Source organism: Eulemur rufifrons, chromosome 19 (genome assembly GCF_041146395.1).
Source record: "Eulemur rufifrons isolate Redbay chromosome 19, OSU_ERuf_1, whole genome shotgun sequence".
In the NCBI taxonomy this organism is placed as follows: Eukaryota; Metazoa; Chordata; class Mammalia; order Primates; family Lemuridae; genus Eulemur; species Eulemur rufifrons.
Genome location: NC_091001.1, coordinates 40,292,374 through 40,309,050, shown reverse-complemented (window position 1 = coordinate 40,309,050; position 16,677 = coordinate 40,292,374). Strand labels below are relative to the sequence as shown.

The following is a 16,677-nucleotide window of genomic DNA, read 5'->3' as shown; positions in this document are numbered from 1 at the left end:
ACAGATTTTCAATGTAGACGAAAGAGCCTTCTATTAGAAGATGCCACCTAGGATCATAGTTAGTAGAAGTCAATGCCTGGCTTCAAAGGACAGGCTGATCAACTGGAGACTTGAAGCCAGGTGCTGTATTGAAGCCTGAATTGCTGCAGTCTCGTGATCAGACTTGAATGATGGTTGCTTCTTATGGATGAGCAAAAAAGGTAGTTTCTTGAGATGGAATCTCCTGGTGAAGATGCTGTAAACATTGTTGAAAGGACAACAAAGGATTTGGAATGTTCCATAAATTTAGTTGATAAAGCATCAGCAGAGTTTGAGAGAGTTGACTCTAATATTAAAAGAAGTTCTACTGGAGTAAAATGCTATCAAACAGCATCGCATGCTACAGAGAAGTTTTTCATGAAAGGAAGAGTCAGTCGATGCAGCAAACTTCACTGTTTGTCTTTAAGAAATTGCCACAGCCACTTCAACCTTCAGCAACCACCACCCTGATTAGTCAGCAGCCATCGACATCGAGGCAGAGACCCTCCACCAGCAAGAAGATTACGACTCAACTGAAGGTTCATATGATCACTAGCATTTTGTAGCAATTAAGTATAGTCTTCTCTAATTAAGGTATACACATTTTTTAGACATACTGCTATTGTACATATAATAGACTAGAGTATAAACATAACTTTTATATATGTAGTGGGAAACCAAAAAAAAAATTGTGACTTGCTTTATTCTGTTACTTGCTTTATTGTGCTGGTGTGGAACCAAACCTGCAGTGTCTCCGAGGCATGTCTGTACCTGATTCCCAACTTTCCCCATAACAATCTATGAAAGCAATTCTTGAGCTTTTTCATTCTGTGATTGAGTCTACCCACTACTCCTCAAGGGAGAACCTTTTTCCCTTCCCATAGTCTGTTTGGAACAAGATGCCTTCAAGGCCAGTACATTGTCACAGCTGTAGGTCAACCTTACAGAAGAGAGGAGGATTCATTACTTTAACAGTCAGATGGTTGTTTAGATTCAGCAAGATGCTCTTGGGGTAAGAACTGAAGCCATAAACCCTCTGCCAGCCAGCAAGCACTTTCCTGCCACGGCCACCAGCTGTGTCTCCCACACCTTACAAATACGCGGTCAGAGGTCAGAGACCACAGAAACAGCAGGAGAGAGGAGGTGGAGCTTTCATTATAACGTTTACACTGGACTGCAGTATAGTATAAATGTAACTTTTATACCCACCGGGAAACCAAAATGTGTGACTTGCTTTATTGTATTATTCACTTTATTTTGGTGGTCTGGAACCGAATCCCCAAGCTATGGCTATAGGTATGTATAATCAAAACACTTTAGTTATTTTCTCTGTGTAATTATTTCAGTAATTATTTTATAGAGATAGGGTCACCCAGGCTGGAGTGTAGTAACTGATTATAGCTCACAGTAACCTTGAACTCCTGGGCTCAAGTGATCCCTCTACCTCAGCCTGCTGAGTAGCTGGGACTACAGGCAGGTGTCACCATGTCTGGCTAATTTTTGAAAAATTTTTATAGAGACAGAATGTCACTATGTTGCTCAGGCTGGCCTTAAACTTCTAGGTTCAAGTGATCCTCCTGCCTGAGCCTTCTAAAGTGCTGGGATTCTAGGCATGAGCCACTATAATTCTTTTAATAACCCGATAAGTAGTTAAGTTTATCCATTTTTTGTTAAGAATTTATTTTTTCCTTGTATTGATTTAACCTAATTTAAAAAAAACATAAAATACTTTTCCTGATTCCTAAATCAAACCTGTCAAATCTGTAAAGTATTTGTGGAGAAACCATCACTGCTCCTTCTGTTCCTTCTCTCTGCCGTAGAGAACTCTTTCTTTTTCTGGCTTTAGCCTTCCACTGTTCTGCTTTACAAATACTAAACAAATACACAGTACATATCAGTATTCCCTCCTCCTTTTTTCATAAAAGTTGTGAATATTCTGTTCTATGCCTTGTCTTTTTCACATATCAACATGTCCTGGAAATCATTCCATTATTGGGACAGAGATATGATCATCTTCTTTATTGTAGTCTTTCATTGTGTAAAAGTACCATAGTCTGTTCATAGTTGATACTGATGCCCATTTGGAATGTTTTCAACTTTTGCCATGACAAATAATGCCCCAATAAATATCCTTGTACATAAGTCATTCTGTACTTTTATTGCCGTATCTTTGGCATAGATTCCTAGAAGTGGGATGGCTGGATCAGGGTAAATTAAATACGAAGTTTTGTTAGATATTGCCAAATTTACCTTCCTCTATTGTGGTTGTACCCTTTTTAAAAATTCCCATCAGCAGTGTGTGAAAGTACCTGCTTTTCCACAGATTGTCATCAGATATATGGCAAAACTATTGGACTTTTGCCAACTTGATAGGAAAGACGGGTCTGCAGGTATAGTTTTAATTTGCATTCCTTTTCTTATGGGGAGTTTCCACCTTACGGGCTATTTTCAGAAACTCTTTGTTCCCATTATTTGCCTAGTTTCCTATTGAGTGGTTTTTCTTCTTCTCCTTCAATTTTTAGGCCTTTTCTTTACTTAAGGAATATTAGCCTTTTATCTGATGTATGAAATTTAAAATATTTTTTCCAGCTTGTCATTTATATTTTGGTGGCTTTGCCTTTGGTGTGTTTTATCATGCATAGTTTTTTTGGCTTTTGGTTTTTTGTTTTTAAGTGTAGTGGGATTTAGAACTAATTTCTTTGATAGTTTCTGCTTTTGAGTGATAGAAAGGTTTTCTCATTCCCAAATTATAGAGGAATTTCACCTGTTTTCTTCAAGTACTTGTAAATTGGGTTTTTCTCTTGTAGTGTTTTAAAGCTGTTGTTCCATACATTCTGGCCTGCATTGTTTCTGATAAGAAGTTTGCTATAATTCTTATCTTTGTTCCCATGTATTACGTGTTTTTTCTCTTTATCACTGGATTTTACCAATTTGATGATGATATTCATTAGTGTGATTTTCTTTATGCCTTTTTTGCTTCTGGTTTATTGAGATTCTTAGGTCTACATATTTATAGTTTTCATTATACTTGAAAAATTTCAGCCGTTATTTTTCCCAAATTTTCTTTCTGTTCTCTCCCCCGTCCTTTTGTCCCCTGAGACTCCAGTCACGTATTTTAGGCAGCTGCTTGTTGTCTCAGAGCTCCCTGATGCACCGTTCTTTTTTCTGGTTGTTATTAATCCTTTTTTCCTGTGATTTTTCATTTTAGTTTCTATCATTTTGTCATCAAGTTCCCTAATCTTTTTTCCTGCTATTTGTAATCTACTTTTAATTTCATCCAGTGTACTTCTCACTTTAGATACCTTATTTTTCATCCCTAAAATTTTGATTTGGGTCTTTTTCTGTGTTTTCCATTTGTCTTGTTACCAGGCTCGTGCCTTCCGCTACCTTTTCAGCAGACGGAGTGTGTTTGCAGTAGCTGTATTACGTCTTTGTCCACTGACTCCACTGTCTGTCATTTCTGGTTCTGTTTCTACTAATTGATTTTTCATTTGATTATAGATCAATATTTTCTGCATGTTTACTTTTGTTCCTGCTTTTGTTTCTGAGAAATATGCCTAATGGTACTAATATAAGAATATGATTATTTCAATTATAAATTAAAAATCTGTTTACTTTCAGTGTCCCAGAGATTGAGTTTGTCTGTTTTGCTCTTATTGTAAGTACTTTTAGGGACTCATTAATTTCATTTGAAGGCATAAAAGGGGCAAGGAAATTATGTAAAGAGGAGCATTTAGGCCGGGCGCGGTGGCTCACGCCTGTAATCCTAGCACTCTGGGAGGCCGAGGCAGGTGGATCGCTCAAGGTCAGGAGTTCGAGACCAGCCTGAGCAAGAGCGAGACCCTGTCTCTACTAAAAATAGAAAGAAATTATATGGACAACTAAAATATATATAGAAAAAATTAGCCGGGCATGGTGGTGCGTGCCTGTAGTCCCAGCTACTCGGGAGGCTGAGGCAGTAGGATCGCTGGAGCCCAGGAGTTTGAGGTTGCTGTGAGCTAGGCTGACGCCATGGCACTCACTCTAGCCCGGGCAGCAAAGTGAGACTCTGTCTAAAAAAAAAAAAAAGAAGAGCATTTAAATTTATTTTCATAAACTCTGTATGAAAAAGTCCTTTTAAGTCATGATGATGGGATTTAGACTTATAGATGTTACAGTATCCATTTTAAGAATGTGAGGTTTCTGAAAATCAAAGCCTTTTTTTTTTTTTTTAACAGATTCTCGCTTTGTTGCCCGGGCTAGAGTGAGTGCCATGGCATCAGCCTAGCTCACAGCAACCTCAAACTCCTGGGCTTAAGCAATCCTACTGCCTCAGCCTCCCGAGTAGCTGGGACTACAGGCATGCGCCACAATGCCCGGCTAATTTTTTTCTATATGTATTTTAGTTGGCCAGATAATTTCTTTCTGTTTTTTTAGTAGAGACGGGGTCTTACTCTTGCTCAGGCTGGTCTCGAACTCCTGACCTTGAGCGATCCACCCGCCTCGGCCTCCCAGAGTGCTAGGATTACAGGCGTGAGCCACCGCGCCCGGCTTCAAAGCCTTTTTTGTTCCAGCCCTTTTCCTCCTTCATTTCTAATTTTTACTTGAATTCTTTGCTCCTGAGCTACCCTGCCTAGAATGAGTTTTGAGTGAAATTTAGGAATGACACAGCCATGACAGTTATGTTTTAACTGGTCCTTTTTCTAGTCTGTATGGCTTTTCAATCCAGGCATTGGCACAGTAGATTATTAGTGTTTGGCCAGTGGAGAAATGTTTTACCATTTCAAAGGAACAGATCTATGCACATAGAATGTCCATTTCATTGTAAATTAGGACTTTGGTAGCCAGAGAAGGCACTTAATTCAGTTGAATATTTATTATGCAGAAATAGTTGCTTGGATAAAGTTATTTGTGGCAGTGTTTGTTCGTGCAGAAACTGTAGACATAGACAATGAGATGCTTGTTTTATTTCCTGAAAACACCTCTGGGGAAAACCTAAGAGAATAAATAGTGTGTGTGAGTTTAAATGTGACTCACCCTGGATGGGGAGCCCCCAGCGGCTGAGGTCACAGGCAGAGGCGGCCCTGAGTCGGAGGCACTGGCTTTGGGGTTGGCTCTTTTCTTTACTTTACTTTTCTTACCTAGATAAATGTAAAATACTAACATGTACCCTGTAACATTTTTATGAAGATAAATGATGTTAAGTGTATAGTATACTTAACAAAATGCCTGCCATGCGCTAGGCATCTAGAAAGTGTCCTCTGTTACCCATCTTCAGTTGTTCTTTCTTAGAATGCGGAGTCAGAGTCGGTTATTTCTAACTCATCAGTATTGTTCGTTTTGTGGTCTTACTTGAGGGTTCCAATACTGAAATTTAGTTTCGCCTGGGCATTCATAAATCTCATTTTTGACTTCTTATGTGGGTAAAGGTTAAGATCCACTAGACTTGAATTTTCTTAGAAAATGGGAAAGTTTTTTTTTTTTTGCAAAATTAGGGACCTTAATCACACAGGGTGGTATAATTTTGCTAATTGGACTTCGATGACAATACATAATATTCTTGCAAATTTTGGTTTTAGACTGCTGTATTAGTTTGCTAGTGCTGCCATAAAAAAAAAAAATCACAGATTGAGTGGCTTAAACAACAATCATTTATTTGTCCTAATTCTGGAGGCTGGGAGAAGTCCAAGATCAAGGTGCTAGTGGGGTTGGTTTCTCTGGTGGGGCCTCTCCCCTTGGCTTGTAGTTGGCTACTTTCTCACTGTGACCTCATGTGGCTTTTTTTCTGTGCATACAGATCGCTGGTGTTTCTTCCTCTTATAGGGACCTTGAGTTGGGGCCCCACCCTAATGACCTCATTTAACCTTAATTACCTCCTTAAAAGTCCTGTCTCCAGATACAGTCACATTGGTAGATAGGGCTTCAACAGATGAATTTTGGGGAGAATAAATTCAGGCCATAGCAGTTGCTCTCTTCTGCCTTGGTTTTGGAATGCCTGCAGCAGCAGCAGCGGTGGGAACACTGCTGTAGTATTGGGTTAGTTTATTTATTATCCTCCCTTTTCAGTGATGACACAGTCTCACTTTCCTATTTTATCTTCTTTACCCCTCTTACCACTTGTGTGTCTGTAATGCAGTGGCTTTCAAACTTCTTTTAACCGTGACCTACAGACAGAAATATATTTGTCCGTGCATAACTCTAACAAATATTTCACAAATCAGTAGCTATCCTTACAAGATGGCACATATTCTATTTTCTATTCTACTTCATTATTTATTTGAAAACAGCTATTTTCAGATGGACCGCTTCACGTAATTTGAAAAACATTGCTGTAGTGTGGTTTTAGAACTGTGGTGGGTGACATAGATTGAGGGACTTTTCCTTTTTAGTTCTTTGCGGTCACGGATATGCAGTCAGCTTGCATTGATTTATGGTATTTGTGAAGCCCATCATAAGACTTCCCTGCAGAGGAAATTATAGTTTGGAAAATTTCCCTGCCGTTTGGCAACTTTTCTAGGAAATAGAAGACGGTAGGGTGGAAAAGTTTCATCATATCGATTGTGTCTGCTGGGAGAGGCACACAATTATACTTTATATTAAGGAGCAGGGTAGATTGTAATGAAACCTGACTGCGACTCAGTGATAGATTTTATATGTTGTGGTTCATTTTCTTTTTAAGGTATTTTTTTTTAATTATCTTTCCCTATTATAAGCTCTTCCCAGTAGATAGAACTTTTTAAAGAATAAAAGTCTAGTTGTTTCATGACTTCATTTAAAGTCTTAATTTAAGTGATATATTGAGGCTTAATTATAATTTTTTTCATGTTATCTAAAGTTATAAGTTGAGGAGGACACATGTGGTTAGCTGTTAACAGTTAACTATGTTAGTCTCTGTGAGCTTTTTATAATTATTATTACTTACATATATTTTTAGAGACAAGCTCTCGCTCTGTCATCCAGGCTGGAATGCAGTGGTGTAACCATAGTTCACTGCAGCCTTGAACGCCTAGGCTCAAGCGATTCTCCCACCTTAGCCTCCCCAGCACCTGGGACTACAGACACTTGCCATCACGCCTGGCTGATTTTTCTTATTTTTTGTAGAAACAGGATTCTGTGACATTGTCCAGGCTGGTCTTGAACTCCTGGGCTCAAGCCATCCTCCCACTTCAGCCTCCCAAAGTGCTGGGATTATAGGCATGAGCCACTGCACCCCGTCCCCTGTGAGCTTTAATAACAGGGTAAACGAAAACCTATCACATCATTCATTCAGAAAGATGAGCTTGCAGGGAGGGAGAGCTCACTCTAAGTGCAAGCACAAAGTAACTCTTTCAGTGTCCAGCCATAGCAAGAACTGGACCTGAAGATTACGTCAATACGTCAATGATACTTAAAAGGTAGCTTCCTGTGGGAGGACCCCAGCGTTCTGCAAGGTTGTTAGAGAGTGATTTCATGCCCTGGTGTGCCCTTCATTCAATCTATGACCTTGGACAAATACTCGAGCCTCCCTTTCCTCCTTTGGATCATACCTGGAACAGACTAGAACCACAAAGATGAGAGCTCTCCCCTCTCTTGTTCGTCCTCTTTCTTCCAACTCTTTTTTTTTTTTTTTTTTAATGAATGTGGAAGTACACGATAACATAGAGCAAAAGACTGAAGGCCAATAAAGATACTCCCTTTATCTTTTAACTTATTCTTCACTTATTTTTTTAGGGGTCTGACTAGTTGGTTTATTGTAATGGATAATAAAGGATAAAGACCTAGAAAGACAAAGGCCTTGAAGTACCAGGGAAGAGCAGGGCCCTGGGCCCCCGCAAGGTGCCTGTGCAAGATTGTTGGCTTTGGTGGAACCCTGCTTAGGGGTGTAATGTGCTGCCCTCCCGATACAAAGATGCTCTGCTGACCCACCAGATTTAGGGGTTCTTGTGGCTGATGCCCATACAGCTGCTGCCTAGGGGCCCCCGAACAGGACAGGGAGACCCGAGGCAGAGGCAGGTGAACTAGATGTAGACCTCAGTCATGTCAGCATGTCAGCATGGAAGGGGTTGTAGCCAGCTGAGGAGCCAAGCAGGTGCTCTGGGCCCCAAGTTCAGGTAGAGAAAGGTCAGAAGCTTCAAGAGAGTCATGCTAGGGAGGTTGGCGTTGCTTGGTTTGATTCTGTTCTAAAATGAACTTTGCCTATTGTAAGAGGGATGGGGAGCCTGAAGGGCCAGGGGTTTCCTGACACCACTGGAGCCCTCCCAGACGAGGGGAGTAGAGAGCAAGAGGATCATGACCCCTCGCCCCAGAGGTGGCTTGTGCTACACCCCAGGGGGGTGCTTCTTGGGCTTACTGATCCACGGAGAGCAGGGCAGGGGAGGTGGGACCGAGGGGCAGCCAGGCAGGGCCACTGGCCCAGTGCTCTTGGTGCAGGACCGTGGAGTCCTGGCCTGTGAATGGAGGTGGTGCTTGGGGCGAGCCCTGGGACCAGCCCAGCTCTGACAAGAAGAGTGGCTTTAGTGGCCACTGAAGGATACTGCTTTGGGCAATGCTGTGCCTAAAAATTGGGAGACTACAAGGGAAATAAGTGCCGTTGTTTTTAACTCTCATTTTTCTCTATGCAGTATTCTCTTAGGTAGTTCTTTTTATTCCTTCCCAAACGGCCACTCAGCACAACAGTCCTAACATAGACATTCTTCATACTCTCGGACCCCAAATCCATGAGTCCAGAGTGCGTCCCCTGGCACTCGCATGGGGTATTGATAAGATCTTTACATGAATTTATACTCTGGGGAGAGGAAGGCTGCAGGTGACATACAGAAAGGACGTTCACTTTGAACCAAATGCATACTGGCTTCTGGGGAATTGGAAAGTGACCCTGGTTAAGCCTCTCACATTGGCTGGGTTACTGTGCGCTGTTGTGTGTCTGGTAGCAGCCCTTGATTTCTTTGAGGTTCGAATATCTCCGGCTTCCCATTTTGGAAATTTGGCTGCACTGGACATGCCTGATACTCACGTACCTTTTCTTGTCCAGGACTTTGCTGGCTTCAAGCCAGTGGACCGTACTGGGCGTCTGCTATGCGCCAGGCCCTTCGCTAGGAGCTGGGCACAGTCCCTGTGTCATAGTGCCATCGTCCAATGGAGAGGACTAGAATGGACAGGACACATAGACAACTAAAATGATTACTTTCTTGCTTGATGCTTTAACAGTATGGTGATTTTTAAAAATTGTCACTGAAAAATTAATTTACTACGTGTGATTTAATGCTTTTGTGTTTCTGTTTTAACATGTACTATAAGACCTCTTTTTATATATGCTTTTAAGAGATATTGTTGTAAATCGTAGGAAGTACAAATCTGTAAACCTGTAAATTTCCTAGGCCGTTGCTTGTTGTGTTGCAATGATGCCGGTTGTGAGTGGCAACACCCTGGAGCAGCTGGCAGAGCCTTTGCAAGAGGTTCTTTCCTCTGTGAACTTGGGCTTCCGCAGCCCTGGAGGGACCCTTGTTCTCACAGGAGGAACTATGAGACTGCTCTGAATTGGTCTTCTACCCAGGGCTTATATAACTAAAAACCTTCCTATCGATTGAGTGGAGATGGTCGGTGTTCCACACATTAGCAAGGTGGGTAGGTTGGTCACGGAAGAGTGTCAAGGGTAACTTGCCTGGTTAGCTGGCCATCTGCATGGCAGTGGGACTGATGTTTGCAAGTCTCAGCTGCGGCGAGGGACACCAGAGCTCTGACGGAGGGTGTGAAACTATGGCCCAGGGTGTGAGAACCTAGATGTTTTAATAACAAACATTGGGGCATGTGATATTTTGCAAATGAGTTCATATTCTGTGAATTACTTTTTTTTTTTTTTTTTTTTTTTTTTTAAGACAGTCTTACTCTGTTGCTTGGGCTAGAGTGCTGTGGCATCAGCCTAGCTCATGGCAACCTCAAACTCTTGGGCTCAAGCAATCCTCCTGCCTCAGCCTCCCAAGTAGCTGGGACTCTAGGCATGTGCCACCATGCCTGGCAAATTTTTTATATTTTTAGTAGAGACGGGGTCTCCCTTTTGCTTAGGCTGGTCTTGAACTCCTGAGCTCAAGAGATCCTCCCGCCTCGGCCTCCGAGAGTGCTAGGATTACAGGTGTGAGCCACCGCACCCGCCTAGAAATTACTTTTGTTTCATTTTTTTAATCTATTATCTTTTTCTGTTCTAATCCAGGTGCAACTTTAGAGGAAATAAACCAGCACTGGGATTGGCTGGAACAAAATCTCCTCCACACCTTGTCTGTCTTTGATAATAAAGACGACATTGCCAGTTTTGTCAAAGGGAAAGTAAAGGTAGGTCCCTTGATTTTAACATTTCTCCCCGTCTTCTATCTTTCTTAAAATTTCCTTATGACATTTTGAACACTGTAGCATACTAACATTTTTTCCTACTCTAACTGAACTTTTTGGCTTATTACACAAAAAGCCAAACGAGTTTGATTTGTCACCTATCAAACTTTGCAGAGTCCATCCAGCAAAATAGGCCTGAATTTTTTTAAAAAAATGACTTTATTCTCAAGCTTAGTTTTTGTTACCCTTTACATAAGTGAAGGCCCTTTCTTGTCCCAGGGTGGGAAGAAACAATGTTAAGATTTATGGTTTTGTAGAGCAACACATTGACTTCTTAAATCAGTTATTCTCAACTTTTTGTAGCTGTGACATCATGTCACACTATTTGGTTGGACCTGGCACTTTCCTCCTGCTAAAAGGAGGTGTTTTAAAAATGTGTAAATTAAATGGCATTAGAGCCAATTAAGTTTTGAGGTGGCAAGAGAGGAATATTTTGAGAGGTATCTGTTGCTACTTCCTGTGAGTTACAGTCTTATGTAACTGGTCTCACTGCAAGAACAGTAGGGTTGGGCTGAGAGAGATGGTTCCTTACTCTAAATTTAACTCTCTCATTAAATATTTTAATGCATTAGCCTGTGGTACAGCTTTCTCCCCTACGGTAAAACATCCCAGATCATCGATTTTGTTTGTTTTCTTCAAAAAGCTTGGCTTTCTAACACCTCAAGTGCTATGGCTTTTAGTAAAGGCTGTCAAAGCGAAGTTTTGATTTTAGAGGAGCAAAACAGAAGCACCCTTTTCCTCTGGGGGTTAGGCCATACTAGTGGGATCAGGTGGAAAGAAAAAGGCCTCCTAAGTCCAGTCAGCTCAGCAGTGCGGCTGGTGTCTTGTTGGTGTTATCCCCGGCCTGAGGGGTCAGAGGGGCACCCACGCCATGGCGGGGGCCACGTCCAGCTCTCGGGTCACCCCGTCACCCTGGTCTGACTGATGGGGGCTCGATGCCCTGGGTCAGATCACATTGGGGTTTAGAAATGCCCCTTTGAGTTTATTTTCCACACTCACCCCACTTTTCTTGCTCTGATGTTGCATATAGTGGTTCTTTGATTTAGGTGTTTCTCTTCTTAACTTGGAAGGAGGAAATTAACTTCTGCTACAAGGGTTTTAGGAAAATTTCTGTAGAAGAGGAAAACTTTTCCTCTACTGTCCAGGGTTCTGTGGCTGGGACCCTGCAAATTAAACTGACAAAAGAAAAACGGAGCTTATTTTAACACATGCAGTGCACACACGTGTGGCAGAAGCTCAGTGATGAGTAACTCCAAGGGGTGGTAAGAGCTTGGGCTTTTATAGTATCTCTGCAAGAACGATAAGTTTTTAGAGAAGTGAGAAGGCAAAGGACAAGGGGCTTAGGCTTTTGGGGTGGCAAACCGTGGAGGGTAAATATGTGGGGGGAACTCGTGGAAGCTAGGGGTTATGTTAGTCAGGTTTGTTACCTACATTCCTCTGTTTGTGTCTCTGGACTGGGAAGAGTCTCGTGTTGTCTCTGGTGATTAAGAGTCAAAGTCCTCTTTCTGGTACAGGATGGGGAGACACTGTCACAAATGGAAATTATGTCCTGTTTTTAGGCAAACAGGCAGGCAGGTGTGCGGTGTCAGGGAGGACAGAGAGCCTTTTTGGTATCTACCTTTTCTCAGCTGTCTTTGGCTCAGAATAATCTTTGTGCTAACGTGGCATATTTTGGGGTGATGTATTCTGGTCCCTGATACTTCAAAGCTAAAATGCCTGGAAAAAAGTCCCAAGGAGGCAGGGCCAGGGAGCCAGGGGCCTGAGCCTGGGAGCACACACGGCATTTATTTGTTCTCCTTTTCTTCTGGCCAAATCCGAAGGACCTGGAGGTTGGGACTCTCCTACTCATACCCTGAACCTTTGACCACTCTATGAAACTTAAAAATCCCTTTGCTACCAGCTGTGCCTGTAACCAGATACTGTGGTCCCTGCAAGGCAGGAGTCTGTAAGGCCACATCATGGCTGCGTCTGGAGCCATCAGATTCTGTTCTGCAGCTGAGCCTGTTTGCTCTAGAGCCTCTATAAAACCCTTCTCACCTCATTTCCAGAGCAAGGGGAGGACCAAACTTCTACAATATATCAGTTATGCTTTTAAACAATACTCATCTTTCTTAATCATAACTTTAATAGTTCATGATGTCTTGTTAAATACAATTTGGAAAATAGAGAAAAACAATAAAGAAAATGAAAATCACTTGAAATTTCATCAGCCTTCAGATTTCTTTTACAAATAATTTTAAATTACATTGTTATCTTAATGTTAAGGTTTAATTTCAAAAATAGCTTGTATAATGCAGGGTTTGGTAGCAGTCCCCTAAAAGTAGCCTTGTCTTAAAGGACATAGCCTACAAAACAAAAATAAGGGAAATGTTAATAAAAATAAATAGAAGGATAGAATTATAAAGAGAGAGAGATATATATACATGTATACACATATTTTTGTAATGAGATAGGGTCTTGCTGTGTTGCCCAGGCTGGAGTGCAGTGGCTATTCACAGTTGAAATCACAGTGCACTACAGCCTCAAACTCCTGGGCTTTGATTCTCCTGCCTCAGCTTCCTGAGTAGATAGAAGTTGAATTATAAATACATTTTTTAAATTGAATAGTGCATATGAGGCCTGGGGCTCTGGAGTCCTTAAACAGCTGCTCACGTGGCTGTACCAGGAAGGTATTTTCAGTGAAGAATTTTCCAATGAGCTCCCAGAAATGGGTAATCAGAATTCTGATCTTGGCAATGAGCTGTCACCCCTTAGGAGCAAACAAGCCACAAGCTTCAATTCTAGGCCCTTCTACCATCACCCCAGATTATGAAGGGCACTAATTGTTACTTGTTATTGGCAAAACAATTGTACATTCAGATGCTGTTTCCCTGTAGACCTGAGTGCTTTGGAGGTGTTCATGACCTTGGGAACCTTGGCCGCTGTCCATCGAAGACTGCAGAAAGCACAGTGAAGTGACCAGGCGTCCCACAGGCAGGCAGCCGTTAGTATCAAATACCAACATTTTGAACCTAATGAGGAAGACTCTTACGAGTTTTTTCCAAAAGGTTAACATTTAACTCAAACTTGGGTCATTCTTCAGGGTTGATGCAGTGAGTTCACACACCTGAGCCAGTCCTTTGATCCTCTTATCCCTGAAGGGAGGAGTTATAAAGTAATAATTTGTTCAAGAGCTGGGGCTTAGGAGTCAAGTTCACAGGCAGCCTCGTGGCTGGTAAGTGGCACAGTGAGAGACTGGTGCTTGGGTTTTCCAACCCCGACTCCATTCCTTTCTTTCCTGGGGCACAGACAGGTGACATGGGTGAGCCCCTGTCAGCGTCGGGGTGTCTGTTGTTGAAGCAGCGCAGATTCCGCTCAGGGCCAGTGCTCGCCTGTCCTTCCTGCTCCTGTCCTGTCCTCCTCCACCTTCCTGTTTCCCGGCTCACTGAACGAGGGACTGTCCTCTTCATGTGTATCAGGCTCTGATTGCCGAGGAGGCAAGCAGCAGGCTCGCCGAGCAGGAAGAGGAGCCCGAGAAATTCCGAGAAGCCCTGGTGAAGTTCGAGGCCAGATTCAACTTCCCTGAGGCAGAGAAGCTGGTCACCTACTACTCCTGCTGCTGTTGGAAGGGCAGGGTGCCCCGCCAAGGCTGGCTGTACCTCAGCATCAACCACCTCTGCTTCTACTCCTTCTTCCTGGGCAAGGAACGTAAGTGTGGCCCATGCCCGGGTCTGCTTGGGAGCAATTGGCCCGTCACAGGTAGAGCCACCCCTTGGGATGCTTAGCGCTGCTCCCGGGAAAGGTCATGAATGTGAAGAGTTAAACAGCAAAAGATTTAAGTAAATGGCAGAGATGGCGACAGGTGACACTTGATCAGTTGTGTATGCCACTGCTACCAGGGGGTTTGCTTGGGGAAAATTCACTTTTCCTGCTGCCTTAAGAGACAATTCTGTGTAACTCACTTCATGTGGCCACTAAAGGGTTTTTAGTACCGTAGGTTGCTTTGAAAACAGTGTCCTAACTGATGGCGGAATATTTCTCAAAGAGTAGAACATATTCCTGCTTCTTAACACTGGAGGCCATTTAAAAAATTCCCAGTTCTGAAGGTCATGACTGCCCCTTGGAAGATTGGCTGGATACACAGTTGCTTCTAGAAGGGGAGTTCGTCTGGGTCCACTTGAGATTCATGCACTGATTCAACTCTCACACATTTATCCAGCGGCAGGAGCTGAGTTAGGCAGTGGGATTCCAAGGTGAAAGAGGAAAGACACAAGTGTCAATTGTGTATTGAATGTTTAAAAAGTCATTTCCATTGAAACTTCTTCCAGAGCCAAATACTGTTTTAAGTGCCATGCTGGGTGGTATGGATGCATGTGTGTGTATGTGTGTATACATGTATATATATGTGTGTATATACATATACTTTTTTTCTTTCTGCATTTATGTTTCTAGTTGAACTGGTGGTGGTGGGTCTTCTCTTGAATGTCTGCTCTGGCTGGCTTCCGGCACATGGTGTTTCCTTCCTTTTCCAGCTCATCAGCCTCAGTTCTGATACTCTAGGATGTACACTCCATCTGCACAGCCCTTCCCCACCCTTGGAATGTGCTCTGATACAACCTTGGCCATCCGTGTTTTCCTTCTTTCTGAAAGGCTTGTTAGTGTGAACACCTGCGTTTCCTTCCTTTCTCCATATTCAGCCTGTTCAGAAACTCCTGTTCATCCTTCAAAACTCAGTTTAGGTTTCGTCACCTCCAGGAAGCCTTCCTGGTTCCTGTATAATTTGTCCCATATTTGTATTTCTATGCTGGGTCCCATCAAGTCAGTGGTCACTTACTTATTTGCATGTCTATTTTCCTTGTTTGAACAAGCTCCTTCAATGCAGGGCTCTTCACAAAGTAGATGCCTAATGAATGAAAGTTGATGCTGTAGGTGAAATGTGTGTGTGTGTGTGTATGTATGTAAAAGACTTTATGTGAAAACAACTAGAAGTAGCTGGAGAAGCTTATTCTCAAGTTTAATGTAAAAGTGTGGCCTTTTAAAATTATTAAAGCACTGAAAACAGTATTGTAAGATAAATGGAAAGAAAGAGTGAAAATAACACTTAATTGTCCCCTACTTTATTTGAAAAGGAAAGTGAATTATTTTCTGATACTTATTGGTGATTATCACTAAACCTAATTATGTTAAGATGATAAGATTTGGAAAAAATAAACGATTCCTAATATTGGGTAACATTTCTCAGTTTAAGTTGTTGTGTATGTCTCCTTGATGAAACCAGCCAGTCAGATGTGAGACTCTCTGTTCTTGTTAGCTCTGTCTGTATTGCCACCACTGGCTACTGCTGTGTTAGAAACATTTCTGAGAACAGAACACTTGTTTCTAAAATGTACTGTTTAGATTGTATTACTTTAAAAAGAGTTTCATAAAAACTGCTTGTACTCTGTCTCCCAAGACTCTGACAGCACTATTTAACACAGTTTAAACATTAAGTCCGTTTCTGTAAATGGGATCATGAATAATCCTCTTTTACGCTTTTTTCCCCACAGTTTATGCCATGAATGCTGTTTTTGAAACCAGAATTTATGTAGAGTCAGAAACTTTTGCATAACTGTTGAAGTTTAAATATTTTTGAGAAAGTTATACGATATTAACTTGGTATTTCAGGGTGGTAATCCCTGGAAGTGTGCAGTAGCCAGCAACTTGGGAAGTTTTACTTAAATCTTTTCAGAAAACTGTTAGAACATGGGTTGGGTTTGAATCAATGGCTGTCAGCAGTTCTATGCTCTTCTTTCCTGCTCTGGTTTAAAAGGCGTTTGCATTTCTGCCTAAGGAAAGCTGTGCACAGTTTCTTGCTGGCACACTCAAGTGTGGCTCAAGTTTTATGGCATCAGATGTATTTGCCCTTTTTCTCTTGCAGTTAAACTTGTAGTCCCTTGGGTTGACATCCAGAAATTAGAAAGGACGTCCAATGTCTTTCTGACGGATACCATCCGCATCACCACGCAGAATAAGGAGCGGGACTTCTCCATGTTTCTGAACCTGGACGAGGTGTTTAAAATCATGGAGCAGTTGGCCGACGTGACGCTCCGAAGGCTGCTGGATAATGAGGTCTTTGACCTGGACCCAGCTCTGCAGGAGCCAAGCCAGATCACCAAGAGGTGAGAGCTTTGGCGCCAGGGCGTCCCTCACCGGGCACAGGGTTCCCAGGCCTGCGCTCCACCTTCGTGGATGTGTGATTTTTGTCGGCCGTCGTGGTAGTAGGTTTCAATTTCCATTGTGGCGCAATCCACATTTTCCTATGTCGTTAATGCTGACGGAGACAGAATCATTAGAAATGAT

The 16,677-nt window shown here is 42.3% G+C and overlaps 1 protein-coding gene across 2 annotated transcripts in view; it reads left to right on the top strand.

Annotated features, from left to right (window-relative positions):
• TBC1D8 (TBC1 domain family member 8) overlaps nt 1-16,677 on the top strand; it is a 119,121-nt gene that overhangs the window by 71,280 nt on the left and 31,164 nt on the right. For both annotated transcript variants that reach the window (XM_069494423.1, XM_069494421.1), the window contains exons 3-5: nt 10,184-10,302; nt 13,818-14,046; nt 16,256-16,496. In XM_069494423.1, the coding sequence (XP_069350524.1) occupies nt 10,184-10,302; nt 13,818-14,046; nt 16,256-16,496 (589 nt within the window). The remainder of the gene's footprint in view (nt 1-10,183; nt 10,303-13,817; nt 14,047-16,255; nt 16,497-16,677) is intronic.